This window comes from Hippocampus bargibanti, linkage group LG10, assembly GCF_051943395.1.
Source record: "Hippocampus bargibanti isolate YZ-2025 linkage group LG10, ASM5194339v1, whole genome shotgun sequence".
NCBI classification, from domain to species: domain Eukaryota; kingdom Metazoa; phylum Chordata; class Actinopteri; order Syngnathiformes; family Syngnathidae; genus Hippocampus; species Hippocampus bargibanti.
In genome coordinates, this window is record NC_142743.1 from 2,036,928 (window position 1) to 2,060,303 (window position 23,376).

Below are 23,376 nucleotides of genomic sequence, written 5' to 3' on the forward strand. Positions count from 1 at the left end.
TGTGTGCCCGGAGGAAAAGAGAGAAATGGAACGCCAAGAGTGTAGAAGCAAGAGTAGGAACTTTGAATGTAGGAACAATGACAGGTAAAGGCAGAGAGCTGGATGACATGATGCAGAGAAGGAAGGTAGACATACTGTGTGTCCAGGAGACCAGATGGAAAGGGAGCAAGGCTCGAAGCGTAGGGTCAGGGTTTAAGTTGTTCTATCATTGTGAAGCCAGAAAAAGACATGGAGTTGGGGTTATCTTAAAAGAGGAGTTTGTTAGGAATCTCTTCGAAGTAAAAAGAGTATCGGATAGAATGATGAGCCTGTAGCTAGAAATTGAAGGCGTGATGTTCAATGTGGTTTGTGGGTATGAACCACAAGTAGGATGTGAGCTGGCGGAGAAGGAGAAATTTTGTTTGGACTTTGATGAAGTCAAACAGAACATCCCGAGGTGAGAGGGTTGTAATTGGTGGAGACTTCAATGGACATGTTGGCGCAGGAAACAAAGATGATGAGGAGGTGATGGGCAGGTTTGGACTCCAGATGAGGAACGCGGAAGGACAGATGGTGGTTGACTTTGCTAAGAAAATAGAATGGAAATGGCTATTGTGAATACTTTCTTTCAGAAGAGACAGGAACATAGGGTGACCTATAAGATTGGAGGCAGAAGTACACAGGTAGACTACATTTTGTGTCAACTGCGCCATCTAAAGGGAATCAGTGACTGCAAAGTAGTGGTTGGTGAGAGTGTAGCCAGACAGCATAGGTTGGTGGTGTGTCGGATGACGCTGGCAGTGAGGAAGATGAAGAACCCAAAGGCTGAAGTGAGGACAAAATGGTGGAAGTTGAAAAAGGAAGAGTGTTGCATGACACTTAGGAAGGAGGTAAGACAAGCACCGGGTGGGCAAGAAGTCCTTCCAGATGACTGGCAAACTACAGCGAACATAATCAGAGACACAGGTCGGAAAGTACTTGGTGTATCAAGTGGAAGAAAGGTAGACAAGGAGACTTGGTGGTGGGATGGGGAGGTGCAGGAGTATATACAAAGAAAGAGGTTAGCAAAGAAGAAGTGGGACACCGAGAGGATGGACGAGAGTAGACAGCAGTACAAGGAGATGCAGCGCACGGTTAAAGTAAAGGTTGCAAAGGCCAAACAAGAGGCCTATGATGATTTGGATGCTCGGCTGGACAGCAAGGAAGGCGAGACTGATCTTTACAGGCTGGCGAGACAGAGAGACAAAGATGGTAAGGATCAGCAGCAGGTTCGGGTGATTAAGGATAGACATGGCAATGTATTAACAGGTGCCAGTAGTGTGATGGCAAGATGGAAAGAGTACTTTGAAGAATTGATGAATGAGGAAAATGAGAAGGAACAAAGAGTAGAAGACGTGACTGTTGTGGACCAAGACGTAGCAAACATTAGCAAGGATGAAGTGAGGAGGGCGCTGAAGAGGATGAAGGGGGAAAGGCACTGGGGTCTGATGGTTTACCAATCGAGGTATGGAAGTGTCTTGGAGAGGTGGCGGTGGTGTTCCTGACTGGATTATTCAACAAGATCTTAGATAGTGAACAGATGCCTGAAGAATGGAGAAGAAGTCTACTCATGCCCATTTTTAAGAACAAAGGAGATGTGCAGAGTTGTACTAACTACAGAGGAAAAAAGTTGATGAGCCATACAATGAAACTCTGGGAAAGAGTAGCTGAAGCGAGATTAAGAGCAGAAGTGAACATTTGTGAGCAGCAGTATGGCTTCATGCCAAAAAGAGTACGACAGATGCAGTGTTGCTTTAAGAATGCTGATAGAGAAGTACAGAGAAGGTCAGAAGGAATTGCATTGTGTCTTTGTAGATCTGGAGAAAGCGTACGACAGGGTGCCCAGAGAAGAGCTACGGTATTGCATGAGGAAGTCTGGAGTGACAGAAAAGTATGTCAGAGCGGTGCAAGACATGTATCATGACTGTAGGACAGTTGTGAGGTGTGCTGTCGGTGTGACTGAGGAATTCAAGGTGGAGGTGGGACTCCACCAGGGGTCAGCTCTGAGCCCCTTCTTGTTTGCTATAGTGACGGACAGGCTGACAGACGATGTTAGACAAGAATCTCCTTGGACCATGATGTTTGCAGATGACATTGTGATCTGTAGCGAGAACAGGGAACAGGTGGCGGAGAAACTAGAGATGTGGAGATATGCCCTGGAAAGGAGAGGAATGAAGATCAGTCGCAGAAAAACAGAATATATGTGTGTGAATGAGAGGGATCCAAGTGCAACAGTGATGCTACAGGGAGAAGTGATAAAGAAGGTGGAGGATTTTAAGTAGGGGACAACTGTCCAAAGTAATGGAGAGTGTGGAAAAGAGGTGAAGAAGCGTGTCCAGACAGGCTGGAGCGGCTGGAGAAAAATGTCAGGTGTGATGTGTGATAGAACGGTTTCAGCTAGGATGAAAGGAAAAGTGTATAAAACAGTGATGAGACCAGCCATGATGTTTGGACTGGAGACAGTGCCACTGAAGAAAAGACAGGAAGCAGAGTTGGAGGTCGCAGAGCTGAAGATGTTGAGGTTTTCTTTGGGAGTGACCAGGTTGGATAGGATCAGGAATGAGTACATTAGACGGACAAATCATATCAGAGGCTTTGGAGACAAAGTCAGCGAGGCCAGACTGAGATGGTTTGGACATGTCCAGAGGATAGAAAGTGACTATATCGGGAGAAGGATGCTGAGCCTTGACCTGCCAGGCAGGAGACCGAGAGGAAGACCGAAGAGGAGGTTTATGGATGTGGTCAAGGAGGAAATGAAGGTAGCTGGTGTGAGAGAAGAGGATGCACAAAACCGGGATAGATGGAGACCATTGATTCGCTGTGGCGACCCCTGAAGGGAAAAGCCGAAAGGAAAAGAAGAAGATCCAAGTTATATGAGACAAACCTACAAGGTAGTTCCACGGACTGGAACAGATTCTTTGAAATTCCACATTTCAAATGTATTCAGTCAATGCTGCAAAATAATGGACATTGGAAGCCGTGGTTCAGTGCTGTGTCAATGGCAACATTGGCACCGTTGTATGATTAACTGTGAATTGTAAAAAGCATCTTGCAGACATATTTCAATACTGTGGATTTTTAACATTAGTCAAATAGCAGAAATCAACAAAATAGTCAAGTTAAAATTGTATGGTTTCCACAAAAAGCGAAGATAAGTGTAAAGTTCCATTAAAAAAAACAGGGTTTTTTTTATTATTCCATTCAGGAAAGAAAAGAAAACAATTTTCAACCCCCATGATTTTTTTTGCTTGAAAAACATTGGAAAGCCAGCTGTTATGACTGGGTAGTATTGGAAAGCTGCATATGGTTTAAGATGTGACGTTTGTCCAGGGCCTTCAATTCCTCTGATGTTGCAAACACGACGAGTAACACAGGCCTCTATTTGCAACTTAAATGAAGTGGACATAATTTATTTACAATAGTCTTTCATTGAGTATGTCTGGGCTGCAAGGCCGCCCCATGTGGTATTTTTTTCATTAAAAGTTTTTTTTGGTCCAATCAGATTTTAGCTTTGATGCGTTGCCATGCACATATGTTTCAATGCTTTCTGGACCTCAACTGATGGCGTAGACCACAAACATGCACACATTCCCATGCATGTGCGCACACGCACACTGTCACAGAGAAACTGAAATCCCCAGTTCTTCCTTTTGGTCGGCAGACAATAACACAGTTGAGTGGTTTCCAGGAGGCTGGAAAGAAATGAGTTCATTGGGACAACTTCTTCTTTTCCTTTCGGCTTTTCCCTTCAAGGATCGCCACGTCGAATCAGTGTCCTCCATCTAATTCTGCTTTGTGCATACTGTTCTCGCACACCAGCTAACTTCATGTCCTCTTTGACAAGGTCCATAAACCTCCTCGTAGGCGTTCCTTTCGGTCTCCTGCCAGACAGTTCAAGGCTGCGCATATATTCACTCTCTCTCCTCTAGACATGTCCAAACATCTCAGTCTGGCCTCTCTGACTTTCTCTCCCAAACCTCTAATATGAGTTGTGCCTCTGATAAAACTAATTCCTAATCCTATCCAACCTGGTCACTTCCAGAGAAAACCCCAACATCTTCATCTATGATACCTCCAGCTCTGCTTCCTGTCTTTTCTTCAGTGTCACTGGTTCCAGTCCAAACATCATGGCTGGTCTCACGGCAGTTTTATACACCTTTCCTTTATTGGGGCACCATAAGTTTCAAATCATACTTTTTGAACAAAACACCTTTATGAGGGAAGCTATCTTCCAACCAACTACGCTTTGCATCATGACATGTTTTCAATCGAGTAGGGAGGTGCTAGTCACAATCCAGAGTAGTAGTAGCCTACGCAGAAAGGTCTTTATCTCAGGTGAGTAAGATGTTATTTATTCACTTAGTTTGAAAACAGTGAAACTCCTCTACAAAGAAACCAACATGGGCGAAAACACCCCTTAATGTGAAAAAATCTTTATGCTTTAAGGCCATTTCCACTTTTCTGTTCCCCTTACAACAACAACAAAAAAACGTTGCTGCATGACACAAAATCTTTTTCTCTGCTATTGCCTTGCAACGAGATTTACAACAACGAAAACAAGCCTCCCGCAAAAGTCTAATCCAACCCCGGATTGACTACTGCAGTTCACTTCTCTTTGGTGTCCCCCAGAAACTTCTCCACAAACTTCAAACCTCATCCTTTCACCACATCACCCCCATCCACCAAGAGATCCACTGGCTCCCGGTCGAATATAGAATCAACTTTAAAATTCTTCTTTATACATTTAAAGGTATCCATAACCTTGGCCCCCCATACCTATCTGACCTTCTTCAAATTTCTATTCCCTCTCATTCCCTCAGATCCTCTTCCTCCCTGCGCCTGTGTGCCCCCCCCCCCCTCCCCTGCCCGTCTCAGCACGATGGGTGACAGAGCCTTCAGCTGTTCTGCTAATTCGCTATACGAACATCTTTAAACACCTTTTTGCATCGTTTGTTTTGGACTTCCTGTTACGTCATATCCTGTCTGCCTTTCCATGATGTCACATCCTATTACGTCACATCCTATCACATCCTGTCCCTTACATTCACCATCCCTCTTCGAACACCCCGAGGAGCCATGAACCAGGAACGAATGATCACTTTGGAACTCACTTCCTCCCAACATTCGTAACATCGATTCTCTTGCCACCTTCAAGTCCCATCTCAAAACCCACCTATTTAAAAATGCATTTTCCGTGTAGCTCTCTCTCTTGTTTCTATTTATAATTGTATTTTATTTATTGCATTCTATTTTTGATTGTATTTTATTTATTATAGTACCTATGCTTGTCTGTGACTGTGAAAGTGTCATTGAGAGCTTTGAGAGGCGTTTAAAATGTAATATATTAATTATTATTATTATTACAGGGACTCCTACTGCTTAACTCGGAAACAGCAAAAGGAAACACCACACTGGTTTAAACGTGTGGTAGGACAGGCAGTATTTGTTATGTTAGTTTCGGATGCAGCACAAACATTGCATTGTGAAAATGACTACAAAAACAGATCTTTGCAGTCCAAGAAGTGAAGAAAAGAAAAGCTTTCACGCTTGAAGACAGACTAAAACATGATGAATGATGGAGGAAGCAAATTAAAAGACATTATGGAAACATTTAAAGTAAATGAATATGGTTGCTGATCGTAGATTTTGCAATATCTTTATTTGTGTCTTTCTACACTGGCTATATGAAGTGTCAAATAAGTGTATGCTAATAGTTATGCACTATTAGAATACAGTACAAATACATTTGTGTGTGTGTGCGCGTCTGTTTATACCTGTTGTTGTAGAAACATGATTTCACTGTAAAAGAGTAATGATAAAAATATTGCATTGCAGTTTTTGTTGTAATGCATTGGACGATAAATGCAACTGTGTTCTTTTTCTTTTGGTAAGGTCTTCAAATCCGTGAAAGGCTTTTAAATGTCAAACATCGGCATGCGAGTGAGAGTTCTTGGATTCTAAGAGGGGTGCTCAATACGTCAATCGCATGGTAGAGCGTATAACAGGGTGATGTGCCATTGTCATGAACAGACATTATACAAATAAAGTTGAGTTGTTTTGAAAAAAAAAATAGACGTCAGCCCATCAGCCATCCCCTCACTTGATTGACCCACCGGACAACCAGACAGATGACATTTCATTATTAGGTACACTGCGTGCTCAAACAACGCCCCTGAGCGTTGCAAAGTTAACAAGCGAGTCGTTAGTTACATCGTAATTTTTCGAGTTTTTTCCCTATTAAATGTTAGATAGGGTATAAAAATGAGTGGGGAAGCTGGACCAAGTGAGTAGAAAAAAGCATCACTTTCATATGGAATGGATGTCGGACTTTTTTTTCATGATGACATTTTCAAAGTGTGTCTCATCTGCCAGTTATCAGAGTGAACTCAGGTAATGGCAAAAATATATATAATTATGTTGTGCAAGATATAAGAATCAGAATCATCTTTGTTGCCAAGTATTGGACTGATTTGCCTTTATTAGTCTCACAGTGGAGACATTTACATGTAGAACACACGAGGAATTTGTCTCCGGTAGAACACGCTGCACTCATATCATCATCAAAAAATTGCAAAGAGGCACTATTTGGGTTACTGTTTAAAGAGTTAATGACTTGGGGGAAGAAGCTGTTTAAATGTCTGCTGGATTTTGTGCGCATGGATCGGGAGCGCCTGTCTGCTGCCAGCTGCTCCACTTGTTGTTTGTACGCAGACTCGTTGTCGTCTTTGATGAGACCGATGACCGTGGTGTCGTCTGCGAACTTTATGAATTTGACAGCTAGGTGCGTTGAGTTGGAGTCGTTTGTGTAGAGAGAGAAGACGCATCCCTGCGGAGCTCTAGTGCTTGTGGTTCGTGTTGAGGATTATATTTTTCCCAGTAGGACCTGTTGTGTTCGTCGTGTCAGGAAGCTGAGGATCCACTGGCAGATCGTAGGGGACACACCAAGCTAAAGAAGTTTGGGGATGAGGAGTTCTGGGATGATGGTGTTGAACGCATAGCTGTAGTCCACAAACAGGATCCTTGCGTAGGTTCCTGTGTTGTCAAGGTGCTCGAGGATGTGGTGCAGCCCGATGTTGACTGCATCCTCCACAGACGGGTTTGCCCGGTAAGCAAACTGAAGAGGATCCAGGAGAAGTTCGGTGATGTTCTTTAAGTGGTTCAGCACAGGGCATTCAAATGACTTCATGACCACAGACGTCAGAGCAACAGGTCTATAGTCGTTCAATCCCGATGGTGCTGGTTTCTTCGGAACTGGGATGATGGTAGAATGTTTGAAGCAGGATGGCACTTCACACTGCTCCAGGGATCTGTTGAAGACTTGTGTGAAGACCGGAGTCAGCTGCTCAGCGCAGACTTTCAGGCAGGAGGGGGACACTCTGTCAGGTCCCGCAGCTTTCTTGATTTTCTGCTGCTTGAAGAGTCGTCTCACGTCCAGTTTGTGGATCTGTAGAGCAGAGGGCGGAGATACGGTAGTTTCTGGGAATGGTGGGCAGACGTGGGAAATGGGGATGTCTTTTTCAAATCGGCAAAATAATGGGTTTAGCTAGGTGGTTCTTAATCTTGTTGGAGGCACCAAACCCCACCAGTTTCATATGCTCATTCACCGAACCCTTCTTCCAATGACTGTGCCTATTAACTGCAGTCTAGACTGAAGGATGGACGTCTGTGGCGGAGGATCCACCGAACACCTGAGACCGACTCACCGAACCGCAAGGGTTCGATTGAACCCAGGTTAAGAACCACTGGTTTAGCTCATCAGCCAGACCCTTGTTGTTCACTGCTTGGGGGGAAGGTAAACGCTAATTTGTTATTGATTTCAGGCCATTCGACACAGATGCAGAGTCGTTAGCAGAGACTGTTTGTTAAGCCTCTCCGCATAACTTTTCTTTGCGATGTAATTTCCTTTGTTAGTCGGTTTCGGGCGTGTTTGTAAAGTGCTCGATCTCCGATTCTAAATGTGGTCTCTCCTTCCTAAACTGCCTGAGTTTGGGAGTGAACCCTGGCTTGTTGTTGTTGAAGGAGCGGAAGGACTTCGTTGGTACACACGTCCTCACAGAAACTAATGTATGATGTTACTGTGTCTGTGTATTCTTTGCTTCATCTTTCGATTTCTTCACAGTCTTCACTACAGGTTTTACACAATTTAGTTTCTGTCTGTATGTGGGAATTGAGTGTATTAAACAGTGGTTAGAAAGACCCAATGCTGCATGCGCAACCGATCGGTGTGCTCCATTGAGTGCTGTGTAACAGTGATCTAGAATGTTTTCTCCTCTGGTGAAACAGTCAATATGCTGCTTATATTTTGGGAACTTCACGGTTTAGATGCGTTCGATTAAAGTCGCCCAAATGATAAGGGGTGACTCTAGATATTTTAGTTCGAGTTTGTTTACATGGTCCGCTAGCGTTTCTGTACACGTGTTAGCATTAGCTTGTGGCGCAACATATACGGCCACGAGAATAAAGGAGGCGAACTCATGTGGCGAGTAGAATGACTTGTAGTTGAGAGACAGCGATTCCAAGCATGGGCTGCGGTGTGCACCGAGCCTCGTGACATCAATGCACCATTCTTCGTTGATGTAGAAGCCTATTCCACCCACAACCACTTCCCCGATTGCTCCGTGTCACGGTCATCTCTGAGGAGATGGAAGCCGGGTAGGTGTAAAGCGGAATCTGGTTGGCGGTCACTGAGCCAGGTCTCAGTGAAGCAGAGCGCAGCAGAACGTGCAAATGTTTTATTGGTTTTTGTGAGAAGTTCGTCCATCTTGTTTGGTAGAGAGCGAAGATTAGCAAGATGGATCAATGGGAGCGGGGTTCGAAATCCATGCTGCCGTAACTTGATGAGCACGCCGGCTCCTCCGTCGGTGTCTCAAAGCTCCGTACAAGGTTGCTGCGCCGCTCGTGATCAGCCCCGAAAAACCTTGTGGATTTTGTTGTGTCGGTGAAAATAGTCCAAGAGTGGATTCCTCAATGCTCAGTAACTCTTCCCTCGTGTAACTAAGCCGCGTAGGGTCGCAAAAAAAAAAAATGAAAATGACAAAATCAGGAACAATACTAGGGAGCGTGTGACCGAGGTTGCCATTCGCGGCGCCATCTTGAAGGTGTACATCAACATATGTAAGTTGCAAGAATCCTCAATACATTTCTCAATAAATAGAATGGGAAGATCATTTTGATTTAGTCATTTCAAAAGTAGCTTCCATGCTGAAAAAGTGTGATCACCCCTGGCTTAGAAGGTAGATTATATAAGCAAATGTCTATAAAGGTGTGTTTAGGTAGGGTTTGATAACAGGCTCGGCAACAGAGGTGTCCCAATTTTGTCCTCAAAGGCCGCTGTCCTGCCTGTTTTCCCAACTTTCCCTCCTGGAGCAACACGCATGATTCAAATAATCAGGATTGTTCTAATGCTACTTCAGAGTTGACTGTTGACCACCTTAATCAAGTGTGTTGCAACAGTGAGAGCTGGAAAACTGGCAGAACAGTGACCCTCCAGGCCAGGGGTTGCACATGCCTGATATGCAGTGTGAAGGTAGCCATATTTCTCTCGTGTATTTTTTGGGGGGGACTCTCAGTGAAAGCAGCAAGACTCCAGTGATATCGCAACACCATGTATTGATCTATTCCGAGTTAATGTTCATGTTGGCAATTGTAGGAAGAAGGAAGATATATATATTTTTATTTTGTTGTTTTAAAGAAACTTTATTAAACTTCATTATACCGTATTCTATGCACTGTAAGGCACATCTTGAAGTCTTCAAAAACTGTCCAAGCGCCTTATAATCCAGTAGAAAAGGTTTTCGAATATGTCATTCATTGAAGGTGCACCTTATAATGAAGTGCAGCTTATAGATGGAAAAGCATTAAAATATTTTCATCCTACCTCTGTGTGTTTTCAGCAGATGGTTGATGTCGGGGCTATAGCAATGTTGAGGGACTCTTCGAAGTGGCCGTCCATCCCGTCCTAGGGAAATTGTTATTTTTACTTATGTTAGTTCTAATACACATAATGCTTACATGCGTACAATGCGTACTTACAAAGAAGCACACAGCCCACAAAACATCCCACAAGCAAATGACACAAAATACACACCAGAATAAATATCTTTTTCATAAAATGTTCATTTAATTTGTTTCCAAGTTAGATTGCTGCCAACCCCAATTGCAATCCAATTGGGACAATTGGATTGCAATTGTCCCAATTGGAATGTAAATACAACAATACAATCCTTCCAAATCCTATTCAAACTTTATTCAGGTGGATGTATTTCAAAGACATTATCTTGAATGTTCAAGAGGATCAATAGTTGTATTTCAAATATATCAATAATTTGGAATTAATGAAAACATGCTTCATTTTCAAAAACATTGCTTGGTTTTGTGCCAAAGTAAGGGTAGGATGCCATTCAAATTGTAATGGTGATGAGCATCAACTTCAGGAGTGATCGTGTATTGTGATATCTGAACCAATGTTTTCCCACGTCTGTTTCCCCAGTGACATTTGTTAATGACGCACGCTTACGGCCTCAAACCTACAATAACACATTGCCAAGGGTTTGTAATCTCTCAGAGGGTTAAAAAATATAATTTTATATGACTGTGAAGAAGAGGTGGCGGAGCTTAGAGAAAACACAAGTACAGATGCTCCCCAATTTATGAACATTGGAGTTAGGAAAAACGGTACATACGATTATTTTTGCGGGTATGTGGAAAAATGTTCGGACAGAGATGCTGGAAGTTAGATTTTGTATTGCGCGCCTTTTTCCGGCCGAGCTCGCTTGCGATTGGCTGCGTACTGTGCTTCCCGCACGCACACAGTCACATTGGAGGTTTCCGCGACAGACACCAAGGCTGAGCAATCAGCGCTCGGCTATGCTGAAGTGTTACCAACGAGTTCAAGCCCAAATCCGCCGAGCTCGCTTATGATTGGCAGTGTAGAGTATGGGGGCGGGAAAGAAATTCCTTTCCCAGTTGACAGTCTGACGAGGAGTTGCCAAGCTCGCTTACGATTGGCTGTGTAGACTATATGGGCGGGGAGGAAATCCCTCTTCCCAGTTGACGCTCCAGGAGGAAGCGATGCACAACAAAAGTAATGGCTGCTGGCTACTAGTTGTACCAAGAGAAAGGGTCGCTGAATACTTTTGCACTGCACTTTTTTTTTAAGTCATGTAGAATGTACCTTCTACTTCACAATTGTGAACCGCTTTGTGTTGGTCTTTCACATAAAATGGCAATAAAATATATTTATGTTTGTGGTCAGAACATGGGAAAAATATGAGCAGTCAGGAAATTGCGCCGGCAGACAGCACACAACAGTTTATACATAAATTAAGATGAAAATATTGTTGTTACTCCAGTTTCCTCCCACATTCAAAAAGCATGCACCATAAGTAAATGAAACAGTTTAAATTGTTTCTGGGTGTGAGTGTGAATGGTAGTTTGCCTTGCGATTGGCTGTCAACCAGTTCAAGGGTGTCGCCCGCTGACTGTCAGCTGAACAGCTGGCTCCAGCATAAGTCGCGATCCACATGAGCAAGATAAGATCTTTTTCTTTATCTTTTATATTATTGTTTTGCATCACCAGGTCATGAAAATTCTTCAATGAACAATTGCTATTTTTAATGTTATTGTTCGCTCTCTTCTAGATTACTTTGTGAATTAAATAATACGAGTAGTACGTTGCGGGAGGGCATGAGAAGAAATTGGTGGTGTTCAACATGGTTAACCGATAACCGGAGTTTAAGAGGTGCGGTGATACGGGTAACCTTGGCTAACAGTCGACCGTCAAGGCCAAGAATCTCTTTGGGGGTCTTGAGGTTCTTTATGTCGCAGCACAATGTCTCTGCCAGTTGGGGATCGATGAAGCACCCGTCCGCCCCCGAATCCACTATCGCCCGTATTGCCTGGGAGTTGGACGGGCCAATTAATTCGCCGTCCAACTCCAACCGCTTAACAGGCGTTGTGCTCGCCGCCTCCAGTGGTCGCCGCGGTCGCCGTTTTGTCGGGGACTTACAGGTGCTGGAGGTTTTCGGCTCGGGGCCTTAAGTGCGACGAACCCCGGGGTTGGCTCGATCGCTCCCGCGTCCCATCTAGATTGGTTCGGGGGACCCCTCCAGGCATCGCGACCGCTCGTTGCCGCCGGGTGTGGTCGTCCGCAGCTTGCTTCCGGGTTCGCTGGGCCGCTGGTTGCCTTGCTCCCGCTGCCTCTCCCGAAGGCGATGGTCCAGGCTGATGACTATGTCGATCATCTCGTTGAGGGTGGTGCCAGCGTCGCGGGTGGCCAACTCGTCCTTGAGAGCGGCGCTCAATCCGCGACGAAACATTCCTCTCAGCGCTCGATCATTGTAGCTCGTTGTAGATCATTGTAGATGCGGAAGGCGATGGAGTATTCAGCGGACGAACGTGTACCTTGCACGCAGTCATGTAGGAGTCCCTCTGCCTCGCACTCTGTGACCGGGTGGTGGAAAACTTGGCGCAACGTGGCCACAAAGTCCGGGTAGGATAAGCAAAGTTCGGGCTGGGACTCCCGGACGGCCAATACCCAGGTCTCGGCCTGACCCGTGAGCAGGCTGGTTATGAAGGCTACCTTAGCCTCATCGACAATGTAGGCGGAGGGTTGTTGTTCGAACACAGCATAAGAAATTGAGCACAGCGCCCCGGTTCGCCTGCGTAGCGAGAGGGGTGTGATAAAGGCAACTCGCGTCTATTTACGGGGATGGGGGGGGGGGGGGGCATCAGGGTGGCGAGGCGTGTCTCAACCTCCTGCAAGCATTGAGCCAGCGTGGACACGGTTTGGCGGATCTCCGCGACCGCTTGAGCCAGCTGCCCCGAACGCTCCGCCTGATGGGCTAAGGCGGATAGGAATTTGTCTCCACCGGCGAGATCCACCGTTGGCCGGTGTATTATGTCACGTCCGCTCGAGGAGTGGTGACAGGACGCAGAAAAGTAGTAAGGGGTTGGATCCGAAATACACGGTGGAGACGGTAAATTCCAGAAAGGTTTTTACTGAGACACGCAGGGCAAAACAGGAAATCAGGCAACCGAGTAGAACAGCGGACAAACCTGCGTACTGCTGGGTGACAGGGAACTACGGAGAATACACCGGCACGGACCAAGCGGGAATGGGTGGCTTTTATAGCCAGAAGGCACAATCAATGGAATGAGAAACAGGTGAGTGAGTCCGGAGAGCAGGGAAGAGAGGGGCCCGCACCTGGCGCTGAGGAGGATGTGACACTCTCCTATTTCATCTAGAACTGCTTTATGTAAGAAAGACGGTACAGAAAATGCTAAAGAATGAATGACTCTCTGTGTCTTTGTGTTGTCATATTATTTGTTATTTAGTTTTTTTTTGTTCTTTTGACTCCAAGACGGCGCCGCGAGAGTCTCATTCAGTGCCTTTCCAGCAGCTCATGTATTTTGTTTTTCTACTGTCATTCCTTTCATCACTTTGCTGCTGTGAAATGTAAATTTCTCCACTGTGAGACGAATAAAGGCAAATCCAATCCAATATAGTGTTATTTATTTCCTGTTTTTCTATGAAGAACCCAGAGAGAGTTATGTAGTTATTATTTATTTCATTAATAGTGTTATTATATTGTTTTTTTATTTGTTGTAGGACTTTTTTTCTGTAAAGAACCTGGAAATGGTAATTTGGTTATGTGTGGCTTTCTGGAAAACATTTTTTTTAAGCTCCCCTACAATCGTCACACTTTTTTTGTTACAAACTGACCACCGGCCCCCCATCACAGAAGGGAAAAGTTATGTAGCCCTCACAGGAAAAAGTTTGAGGACCCCTGATGTAGAAGGAGGATTACCTTCAAATTCTTCACGATAACCTCAAGTCATGAGCCGGAAGACCGCCCCATGCCAATTTTCACTTCATTAGGTGCTTTTGGTAGCCATCCACAAGCTCCTGGCAAGCTTCTTGTTGAATCTTTGACCACTCCACTTGACAGAATTGGTGCAGTTCAGTTAAAGGACAACCGACATCACTTTTTGGTTTCCTAACTGACATCAGAAAAACGTTTTATAGCATCTAAAATACCCAAAACACGCAGTATGATATTTTTTGTCAAGTTCAAAACACCAATAAAAATTACTTAAAGTGTCCAAAATCTGCAAAAAAAATGAACCCGGAAGTGGCCAGTTTCAGAAGGTCCCGCCCACTTGTTCGTGGCGTCACCCCAAGATGTCTTGCCTTGCTGGAGAATCAAAACAATGGCTTCAGATTCAGAGAATATGCTTTCTTGTTACTCATCCAGTTAAAATACGCACAGTAGAAGTCATTTGAAGCCATTTTACAAATTATGGACACAACTTGTCCAGAGATGTCTGTTGTCCTTTAAATTTGATGGCTTTCTGACAAGGACTTTGTCCACAGTGTCCGACCGAATATCTCTGACAGGATGTTAATATGCTTAATGGCTGATCGAATGCTGGTGCAGTACAGCCTTGATTTTCGGCCATAATCCGTTTGAAAATTCTGTTCAAAAAGCAATTTGTTAGAAACTCAAAACTCTTTAATTAGCCCATAATTATACGCATATACACTTTGCAGAAATAACAAAGAGCATGATTTACGTAAATCACAACAAACACGTCAACTCACAATATATGTTACACAAGGAAGCGTCATTTCCTCATGTCAGGAAGGAGAGAGGATTCGAGCAGGTTTTGCTCAGTTTGGTAGAATTTCGGTCAAATCTGGTTTAAAGCCAATTTGGTCGATAACAGAGACCTTCGATTAAGAAGTTACACTGTATTTCACATGACAGTCGATCAAAATGTGAGAAATGAACAGAGATCGTGTGAATAAGAAAGCTCAAAACAGCAGAGTGAAAGCATTACTAGCATTTTCACCATTCTGAAAATAAGGCGAAAAAATGACTGGATGGTTGCACTTACCTTGCTAACTGTTTACTGTAGCTAAGCTACAGCTTGCTATCACTAATTCTATTATTCTGCAGTCTGAAGAATCTCTAATCACCGGCGCCCCCTGTCATGAGGCAGGAGAACTGTGTGCCTCACCTATGCACAGTTTCGATAAAAATAAAACAAAATAAACACTGTAGTACAGTGTTTATAATGTACAGTGACTGTACATTATATACACCAGCTAAAGTGTAGAAATTTAGTTCATATACTAAAAGCTTTTGAACACTTGCAGAGGGACAGCAATGCGGTCTCACTGCAGAGCAAGCCAGCACAGATAGCAGAGTGATTGCGCAATCCATGGTGAGGCTCAGCCGGCTGCTGTCTCACCGCTCGTCTCTACTTAGTATTTGAACGGTAAATGTGAAAATTCAGCGATTTTGAAAAATAATCCAAAAATGGTGAAGTTAAGTGGAAAAGAACGTTAAAGTACAAATCACAAAATACATCTAACGGTTTAATTTATTTTGTCATTCAATATTTCCATGATGACAGGTGAGGCACAGCCTCACCTACCTCCGCTGACTGCACGTCACTGCTCCACTTGTATGAAGGTAGGGGAACACTTTATTTCACAACTCCACACTTAACACTAACTGTTCAACCACGCTCTCTAGCCCCCACCATCCCGTGCTATTATTCACCTTGTGTAGACAACACTGCCCTCTAGCAGTGTGATACGGTTACAGTTATTAGTAAAAATAAACCACCTACAATTCATGTTTTTGGAATGATGAATTAAACCAGAGCACCCAGGGAAAACTAACGCTGGCAAGGAAAGAACTGGCAAACTCCAGGCAGAAAGGTCAAGGCTTGACCCACATCTGAGACCCTTGTGAGGCAGATATGCTAACTGGTCGACGACTGTACTGGCCGGCACAAAAAAAATTCAATTGTTTGAAATGTGGGCTCTACAGAGATGTCTGTGACACCGTTTTTTATTAAGTTGTGATCCTAAACCTTGCTTGTGAACAACTAAACCTTTCAATGATGCTCATGTTATACCAAACCACAACACTAACCAGTTTTCAATGAACATATAGAAAGTTCCAAGCAGTTTTTTTAATCATTTCTCAACAAAGGTTGCACAGAACTTGCAAATCATTGATGTGTTTTCTCATTGAATTTTCACACAACCTCTCAACTGGAGGGGAGTCCGGTGGTACATTCAGGTGCGCTCAGTTTGGCGCTCTATTTGGTCCCAGACCCGTTTTCTCTTTTAAACTTTCCTGTCAGAGAGAACGGAATAATGGCGAAAAGGTTAGGGAAGAGAAAAATTGATTCAAAATGCAGGGTGTTTAACCTGCAGTCGACAAACGATTATTTTTATGTTCAATGCAAAGAAAAGGCTGTTTGTCTCCTCTGTCAAAAGGCGGTGGCAGTATTCAAAGAATACAATCTTCGCCGACACTATGAATCCTGTCACAAAGACAAGTGCCCCAAGGGCGTTTTTTATTTGTTGTAGGACTTTTTTCTGTAAAGAACCTGGAAATGGTAATTTGGTTATGTGTGGCTTTCTGGAAAACATTTTTTTAAGCTCCCCTACAATCGTCACACTTTTTCTGTTACAAACTGACACCGGCCCCCCATCACAGAAGGGAAAAGTTATGTGGCCCTCACAGGAAAAAGTTTGGGGACCCCTAATGTAGAAGGAGGATTACCTTCAAATTATTCACGATAACCTCAAGTCATGAGCTGGAAGACCGCCCCATGCCAATTTTCACTTCATTAGGCACTTTTGGTAGCCATCCACAAGCTCCTGGCAAGCTTCTTGTTGAATCTTTGACCACTCCACTTGACAGAATTGGTGCAGTTCAGTTAAAGGACAACCGACATCACTTTTTGGTTTCCTAACTGACATCAGAAAAACGTTTTATAGCATCTAAAATACCCAAAACACGCAGTATGATATTTTTAGTCAAGTTCAAAACACCAATAAAAATTACTTAAAGTGTCCAAAATCTGCAAAAAAATGAACCCGGAAGTGGCCAGTTTCAGAAGGTCCCGCCCACTTGTTCGTGGCGTCACCCCAAGACGTCTTGCCTTGCTGGAGAATCAAAACAATGGCTTCAGATTCGGAGAATATGCTTTCTTGTTACTTATCCAGTTAAAATACGCACAGTTGAAGTCATTTGAAGCCATTTTACAAATTATGGACACAACTTGTCCAGAGATGTCGGTTGTCCTTTAAATTTGATGGCTTTCTGACAAGGACTTTGTCCACAGTGTCCGACCGAATATCTCTGACAGGATGTTAATATGCTTAATGGCTGATCGAATGCTGTTACAGTACAGCCTTGATTTTCGGCCATAATCCGTTTGAAAATTCTGTTCAAAAAGCAATTTGTTAGAAACTCAAAACTCTTTAATTAGCCCATAATTATACGCATATACACTTTGCAGAAATAACAAAGAGCATGATTTACGTAAATCACAACAAACACGGCAACTCACAATATATTTTACACAAGGAAGCGTCATTTCCTCATGTCAGGAAGGAGAGAGGATTCGAGCAGGTTTTGCTCAGTTTGGTAGAATTTCGGTCAAATCTGGTTTAAAGCCAATTTGGTCGATAACAGAGACCTTCGATTAAGAAGTTACACTGTATTTCACATGACAGTCGATCAAAATGTGACAAATGAACAGAGATCGTGTGAATAAGAAAGCTCAAAACAGCAGAGTGAAAGCATTACTAGCATTTTCACCATTCTGAAAATAAGGCCAAGCAACACGAAAAAATGACTGGATGGTTGCACTTACCTTGCTAACTGTTTACTGTAGCTAAGCTACAGCTTGCTATCACTAATTCTATTATTCTGCAGTCTGAAGAATCTCTAATCACCGGCGCCCCCTGTCATGAGGCAGGAGAACTGTGTGCCTCACCTATGCACAGTTTCGATAAAAATAAAACAAAATAAACACTGTAGTACAGTGTTTATAATGTACAGTGACTGTACATTATATGCTAAAGTGCTAGAAATTTAGTTCATATACTAAAAGCTTTTGAACACTTTAATAGCGGTATGCAGAGGGACAGCAATGCGGTCTCACTGCAGAGCAAGCCAGCACAGATAGCAGACTGATTGCGCAATCCATGGTGAGGCTCAGCCGGCTGCTGTCTCACCGCTCGTCTCTACTTAGTAATTGAACGGTAAATGTGAAAATTCAGCGATTTTGAAAATTAATCCAAAAATGGTGAAGTTAAGTGGAAAAGAACGTTAAAGTACAAATCACTCAATAAATCTAACGGTTTAATTTATTTTGTCATTTGATATTTCAATGATGACAGGTGAGGCACAGCCTCACCTACCTCCGCTGACTGCACGTCACTGCTCCACTTGTACGAAGGTAGGGGAACACTTTATTTCACAACTCCACACTTAACACTAACTGTCCAACCACGCTCTCGCCCCCACCATCCCGTGCTCTTATTCACCTTGTGTAGACAACACTGCCCTCTAGCAGTGTGATACGGTTACAGTTATTAGTAAAAATAAACCACCTACAATTCATGTTTTTGGAATGATGAATTAAACCAGAGCACCCAGGGAAAACTAACGCTGGCAAGGAAAGAACTGGCAAACTCCAGGCAGAAAGGTCAAGGCTTGACCCACATCTGAGACCCTTGTGAGGCAGATATGCTAACTGGTCGACGACTGTACTGGCCGGCACAAAAAAAATTCAATTGTTTGAAATGTGGGCTCTACAGAGATGTCTGTGACACCGTTTTTTTATTAAGTTGTGAACAACTAAACCTTTCAATGATGCTCATGTTATACCAAACCACAACACTAACCAGTTTTCAATGAACATATAGAAAGTTCCAAGCAGTTTTATTAATCATTTCTCAACAAAGGTTGCACAGAACTTGTGTGTTTTCTCATTGAATTTTCACACAACCTCTCAACTTAATTGGAATTGCATTTTGTACATCCCAAGCAGCATTTTTGTAATAATTCCCAGAGTTACCTGATTTCAAGACTGTCATTAATATTCATCGAGTGACAGCAACAGGTACACTACACTACAGATGCAATAGTGGCAGGTTAACTTACCTTGCTCTTGTCTGGTTACTCCTGTGCCGGCCAGTCGGTCAACAAGCTCTTCCTGAAGCTGCTGCTGTTGTCTGGGTGGCAGCCTCCATAGTGCCTGACCCATCTGAATGATAGCAGAAGACGAGATCAGTTACAGTCCATGAATATAGCAGTAAACAGGCTGGCTTGTTTCACCATTGAGTTGTTTCTTAGTTAGTGTTCCTATGCCACCCTGTGGTTGACTATCAGCTACCTAAATAGTATCTCCCGACACTAATTGACATGTGCATTTGCCAACACACACTCAAATGGACAACTACCGTAATTTCTGGACTACAGAGCGCACTTGATTATTAGCCTCACGCAGTACATTTTCAAAGGAAAAACAATTTTGTACATACATAACCACATTTGTCTATAAACCGCATGTGCCCAAATTGAAACATAAGATGTTTATAAAGAAAGACAGTACACAGAAAAGTTTTAATAACATTCAGTTTTGCTTCAAAAAGTGACTGTTACGCGGCAGCAACACAACAAGCATTACGGCAGCAACACAGCCCGAACACTGAGACACGGCAGTAACAGAGCCGTCCTCATGTTCTTCGGATTGGAATAGCGTCCGATATTGCTCGCCAAACACTCTCTCATTCCCTGTTTTGTTGTCGCATTTCCTGCCGTAAAGTCACTCTGCTTGTGCTGTCCTCTCAGTCACGCAGCAGACCGGCTTTTTGAAACCTGTTTTATAAAGTCCCTGACAAAAGTATTGTTGCTTATCCAAGTTGTAGGAACAACAAATAATAACTTCACTTGTAGTTGATCGATTGGAATCAGAAATGGCTTATATGAATGGCAAAGCCCTTTAGATTATGCTAATTATACCAAAGTAACGTTTTGTATCATTCATTGAGTTTTATTATTTAATTAGGAAGAAAGCTCAGATTTTGCTTGGACAAAAGTCTTGTCGCATACAAAAATAATGTAGAAATTATAAATATATTTCATTTTGAATAAACAAATATGCTACAATAACGTCAGAACATAAAGTCATGATGCCTTCGAAAAAGAATTAATATAGAGTATGGCTCCGTGAGCTTGGAGGACTGCATCCATACGTCTCGGCAATGACTCAATTAACTTATTGATGAAGTCATCTGGAATGGCAAAGAAAGCAGTCTTGCAGGACTCCCAGAGTTCATCAAGATTCTTTTTCTTTTTGGGTCCAATATGGGTCTTTCATCATTTCATCAACTGGCACTCGGGCCTGATGATTTACCAATCAAGGTATAGAAGTGTCTTGGAGAGGTGGCGGTGGTGTTCCTGACTGGGTTATTCAACAAGATCTTAGATGGTGAACAGATGCCTGAAGAATGGAGACGAAGTGTACTCTTGCCCATTTTTAAGAACAAAGGAGATGTGCAGAGTTGTACTAATTACAGAGGAATAAAGTTGATGAGCCATACAATGAAACTCTGGGAAAGCGTAGTTGAAGCAAGACTAAGAGCAGAAGTGAACATTTGTGAGCAGCAGTATGGCTTCATGCCAAAATCAGATGGTGATGGACAGGCTGACAGACGATGTTAGACAAGAATCTCCTTGGACCATGATGTTTGCAGATGACATTGTGATCTGTAGCGAGAACAGGGAACAGGTGGTGGAGAAACTAGAGATGTGGAGATATGCCCTGGAAAGGAGAGGAATGAAGATCAGTCGCAGCAAGACAGAATATATGTGTGTGAATGAGAGGGATCCAAGTGCAAGAGTGATGCGACAGGGAGAAGAGATAAAGAAGGTGGATGATTTTAAGTACTTGGGGTCAACTGTCCAGAGCAATGGAGAGTGTGGAAAAGAGGTGAAGAAGCGTGTCCAGACAGGCTGGAGCGGCTGGAGAAAAATGTCAGGTGTGATGTGTGATAGAAGGGTTTCAGCTAGGATGAAAGGAAAAATATATAAAACAGTGGTGAGACCAGCCATGATGTTTGGACTGGAGACAGTGCAACTGAAGAAAAGACAGGAAGCAGAGCTGGAGGTAGCAGAGCTGAAGATGTTGAGGTTTTCTTTGTGAGTGACCAGGTTGGATAGGATCAGGAATGAGTACATTCGAGGGACAACTGATATTAGAGGCTTTGGAGAGAAAGTCAGAGAGGCCAGACTGAGATGGTTGGGACATCTCCAGAGGAGAGACAGTGACTTTATCGGGAGAATGATGCTGAGCCTTGACCTGCCAGGCAGGAGACCGAGAGGAAGACCCAAGAGGAGGTTTATGGATGTGGTCAAGGAGGAAATGAAGGTAGCTGGTGTGAGAGAAGAGGATGCACAAAACCGGGATAGATTGAGGACATTGATTCGCTGTGGCGACTCCTGAAGGGAAAAGCCGAAAGGAAAAGACGAAGACCAATAAAAATATCTTAAAGTGTCCAAAATTTGCAAAACATTGAGCTGCGAATTGGGCATTTTCAGAAAGTCCCGCCCCCAGTTCGTGACATCACGCCAAGACGTCTTGCATTGCTGGAGAATCAAAACAATGGCTTCAGATTCAGAGAATATGCTTTCTTGTTACACATCCAGTTATGAATATGATTCAAATAGTTCCGAAGAGGAAAGCATACATGTTTGCAATCGATTAAAGACTTCATTCCGTGCCATTTTGAGGCAACATTGGGGGGAAATGTCTCACCCAAAAAGCGGCAGAAAATGGCCACAGAGCTCCTGTGAGGAATGAATCAGCCCGTTTCCACAGGCTTGGAAGCCCTCTTCTGTCTCTTTCTGGGGCAACACGAGGTTTTCAGACCAAACAAGCATTGACGTGATAGAAGGACTGCTACAATATGTACTTCTTTTCGGTCAGAGGCGTTCCTTCAGTGACGTCACGTACGAACTCGTCACCAACTCAAAAACAAGCCTTCCGGAATATTCAGCATGAGTCTATATCTATATAGGGTGGAGTCTTTGTAAAATACGCTCAGTAGAAGTCATTTGAAGCCATTTTACAAATTATGGACACAACTTGTTCGGAGACGTCGGTTGTCCTTTAAACTGTGAGAAAAGAATTGAGAAGTCGGAAAAGATCCCCGAGCGCATCGACCGACATCAGTGTGACGTCAGTTGACAATGGCGACGCGCTTGGAAACAGTCAGTAAATGGCAACACATTATTTACAAGATTATACTATAACAATATACTGTATTTAACTATTCTTTGATATAGTTAATGATATGATATATGTCACGTACAGAACATTTGACCCAAAAAAGTTGGACTTCACTTTACGTGACACAAGTGATTTGCATTGCGTGAAGACGTGCTCTTTTTGCATGCCGTCATTTGGGGAAACGAATGACGAATGATTCTTAGAAGATATTTATTCCAGGAATGAGAATGACCAATCAGAAAAAAAAGTCTGAAAAAAGGCGGGGGTCTGGGGGCCGCTGGAGATGAAAATGCTTTGTGATTAACCAGAACAACAACCAGTCATCTTTGTAAGATAACACATTACCCTCGAAATCCAACCAGTCGGAAGTGGGACAATCTGAATGGCATTTTTCCGACATTCAGACCTTACTTAAATGCAGCGTGACCTCCAACCAAATCAGTCTTTTCACTGTCATGGCTGTCCCTCCTTTGATAGAAAAGTCGATCGAGTTGCGGAAACAATCCCCGTGTTGTAAACATGAACTTGGAAGTTCAAGCGCCGTCGGTTGGTAGACGCGTAGTCACAATCTTTGTCCAATGAAAAACGACGTACAAATCACACGAATGTTCTACTCCTAATGCAATTGGTTGCAACTGCTATCACTTACACTCAATTTTATGACTTAGCATTGTAAGCTATCTTGATATTGACATGGACATTGTGTCGATTTATGAAGCGGTTGTTGAGTTAAAAGTGATCGAGGTGTATTTAATATGAATGGTGAATTTTATGTACTGAATGGCGAAGGGCATTACAACATGATAAAGCACTTACCTGAGTTCAGATTCCCGTGACAGCTCAGTTTGCACAAAAGCACAGCTGCAAACTAGTTTGGCTTGGAGTGAAGTCTATTGAGTTCTTATTTCGTTGCAGCTATCTACCAATAAATAGACCAAAGACTCCGCGATTAAAGCAAATCAAATCTTCCTTGGTTTCAGTGGAGTGCTCCATTCTGTCAAGAACACCATTATCTCACGTTAAACCCTCCTTTCCCTGTCATTCCTACCCTCCCCTTTCCTAACTATTACAACGACTCAACCGAACTACAGTCGTACTGCATACGACACTACGCACTACATACTACATACACACTATTTTCTATGAAAATTTCATTTCGCAAAACACACGATTCTGTTAAAATGTATAAAAACCATGATGCAATAATTCTATTTGAAATAAACGTCACTACACCCCACGTGATAGCAG

The 23,376-nt window shown here is 43.2% G+C and overlaps 1 protein-coding gene across 2 annotated transcripts in view; it reads right to left on the reverse strand.

Moving 5' to 3' along the window:
• The window catches only part of fbxo8 (F-box protein 8), a 38,247-nt gene extending 14,927 nt beyond the window's left edge, over positions 1-23,320 (reverse strand). The window contains exons 1-3 of one of the 2 annotated variants that reach the window (XM_089005358.1): positions 22,474-22,634; positions 18,999-19,101; positions 9,896-9,976 (exon numbers count right to left, since the gene is read on the reverse strand). In XM_089005358.1, coding sequence (XP_088861484.1) covers positions 9,896-9,976; positions 18,999-19,101 — 184 coding nt within the window. In that variant the 5' untranslated portion in view covers positions 22,474-22,634. Of the gene's footprint in view, positions 1-9,895; positions 9,977-18,998; positions 19,102-22,473; positions 22,635-22,944 lie in introns of those variants that run through there. The other variant, XM_089005357.1, reaches the window with a different exon arrangement.
• Positions 23,321-23,376: the final 56 nt, after the last annotated feature.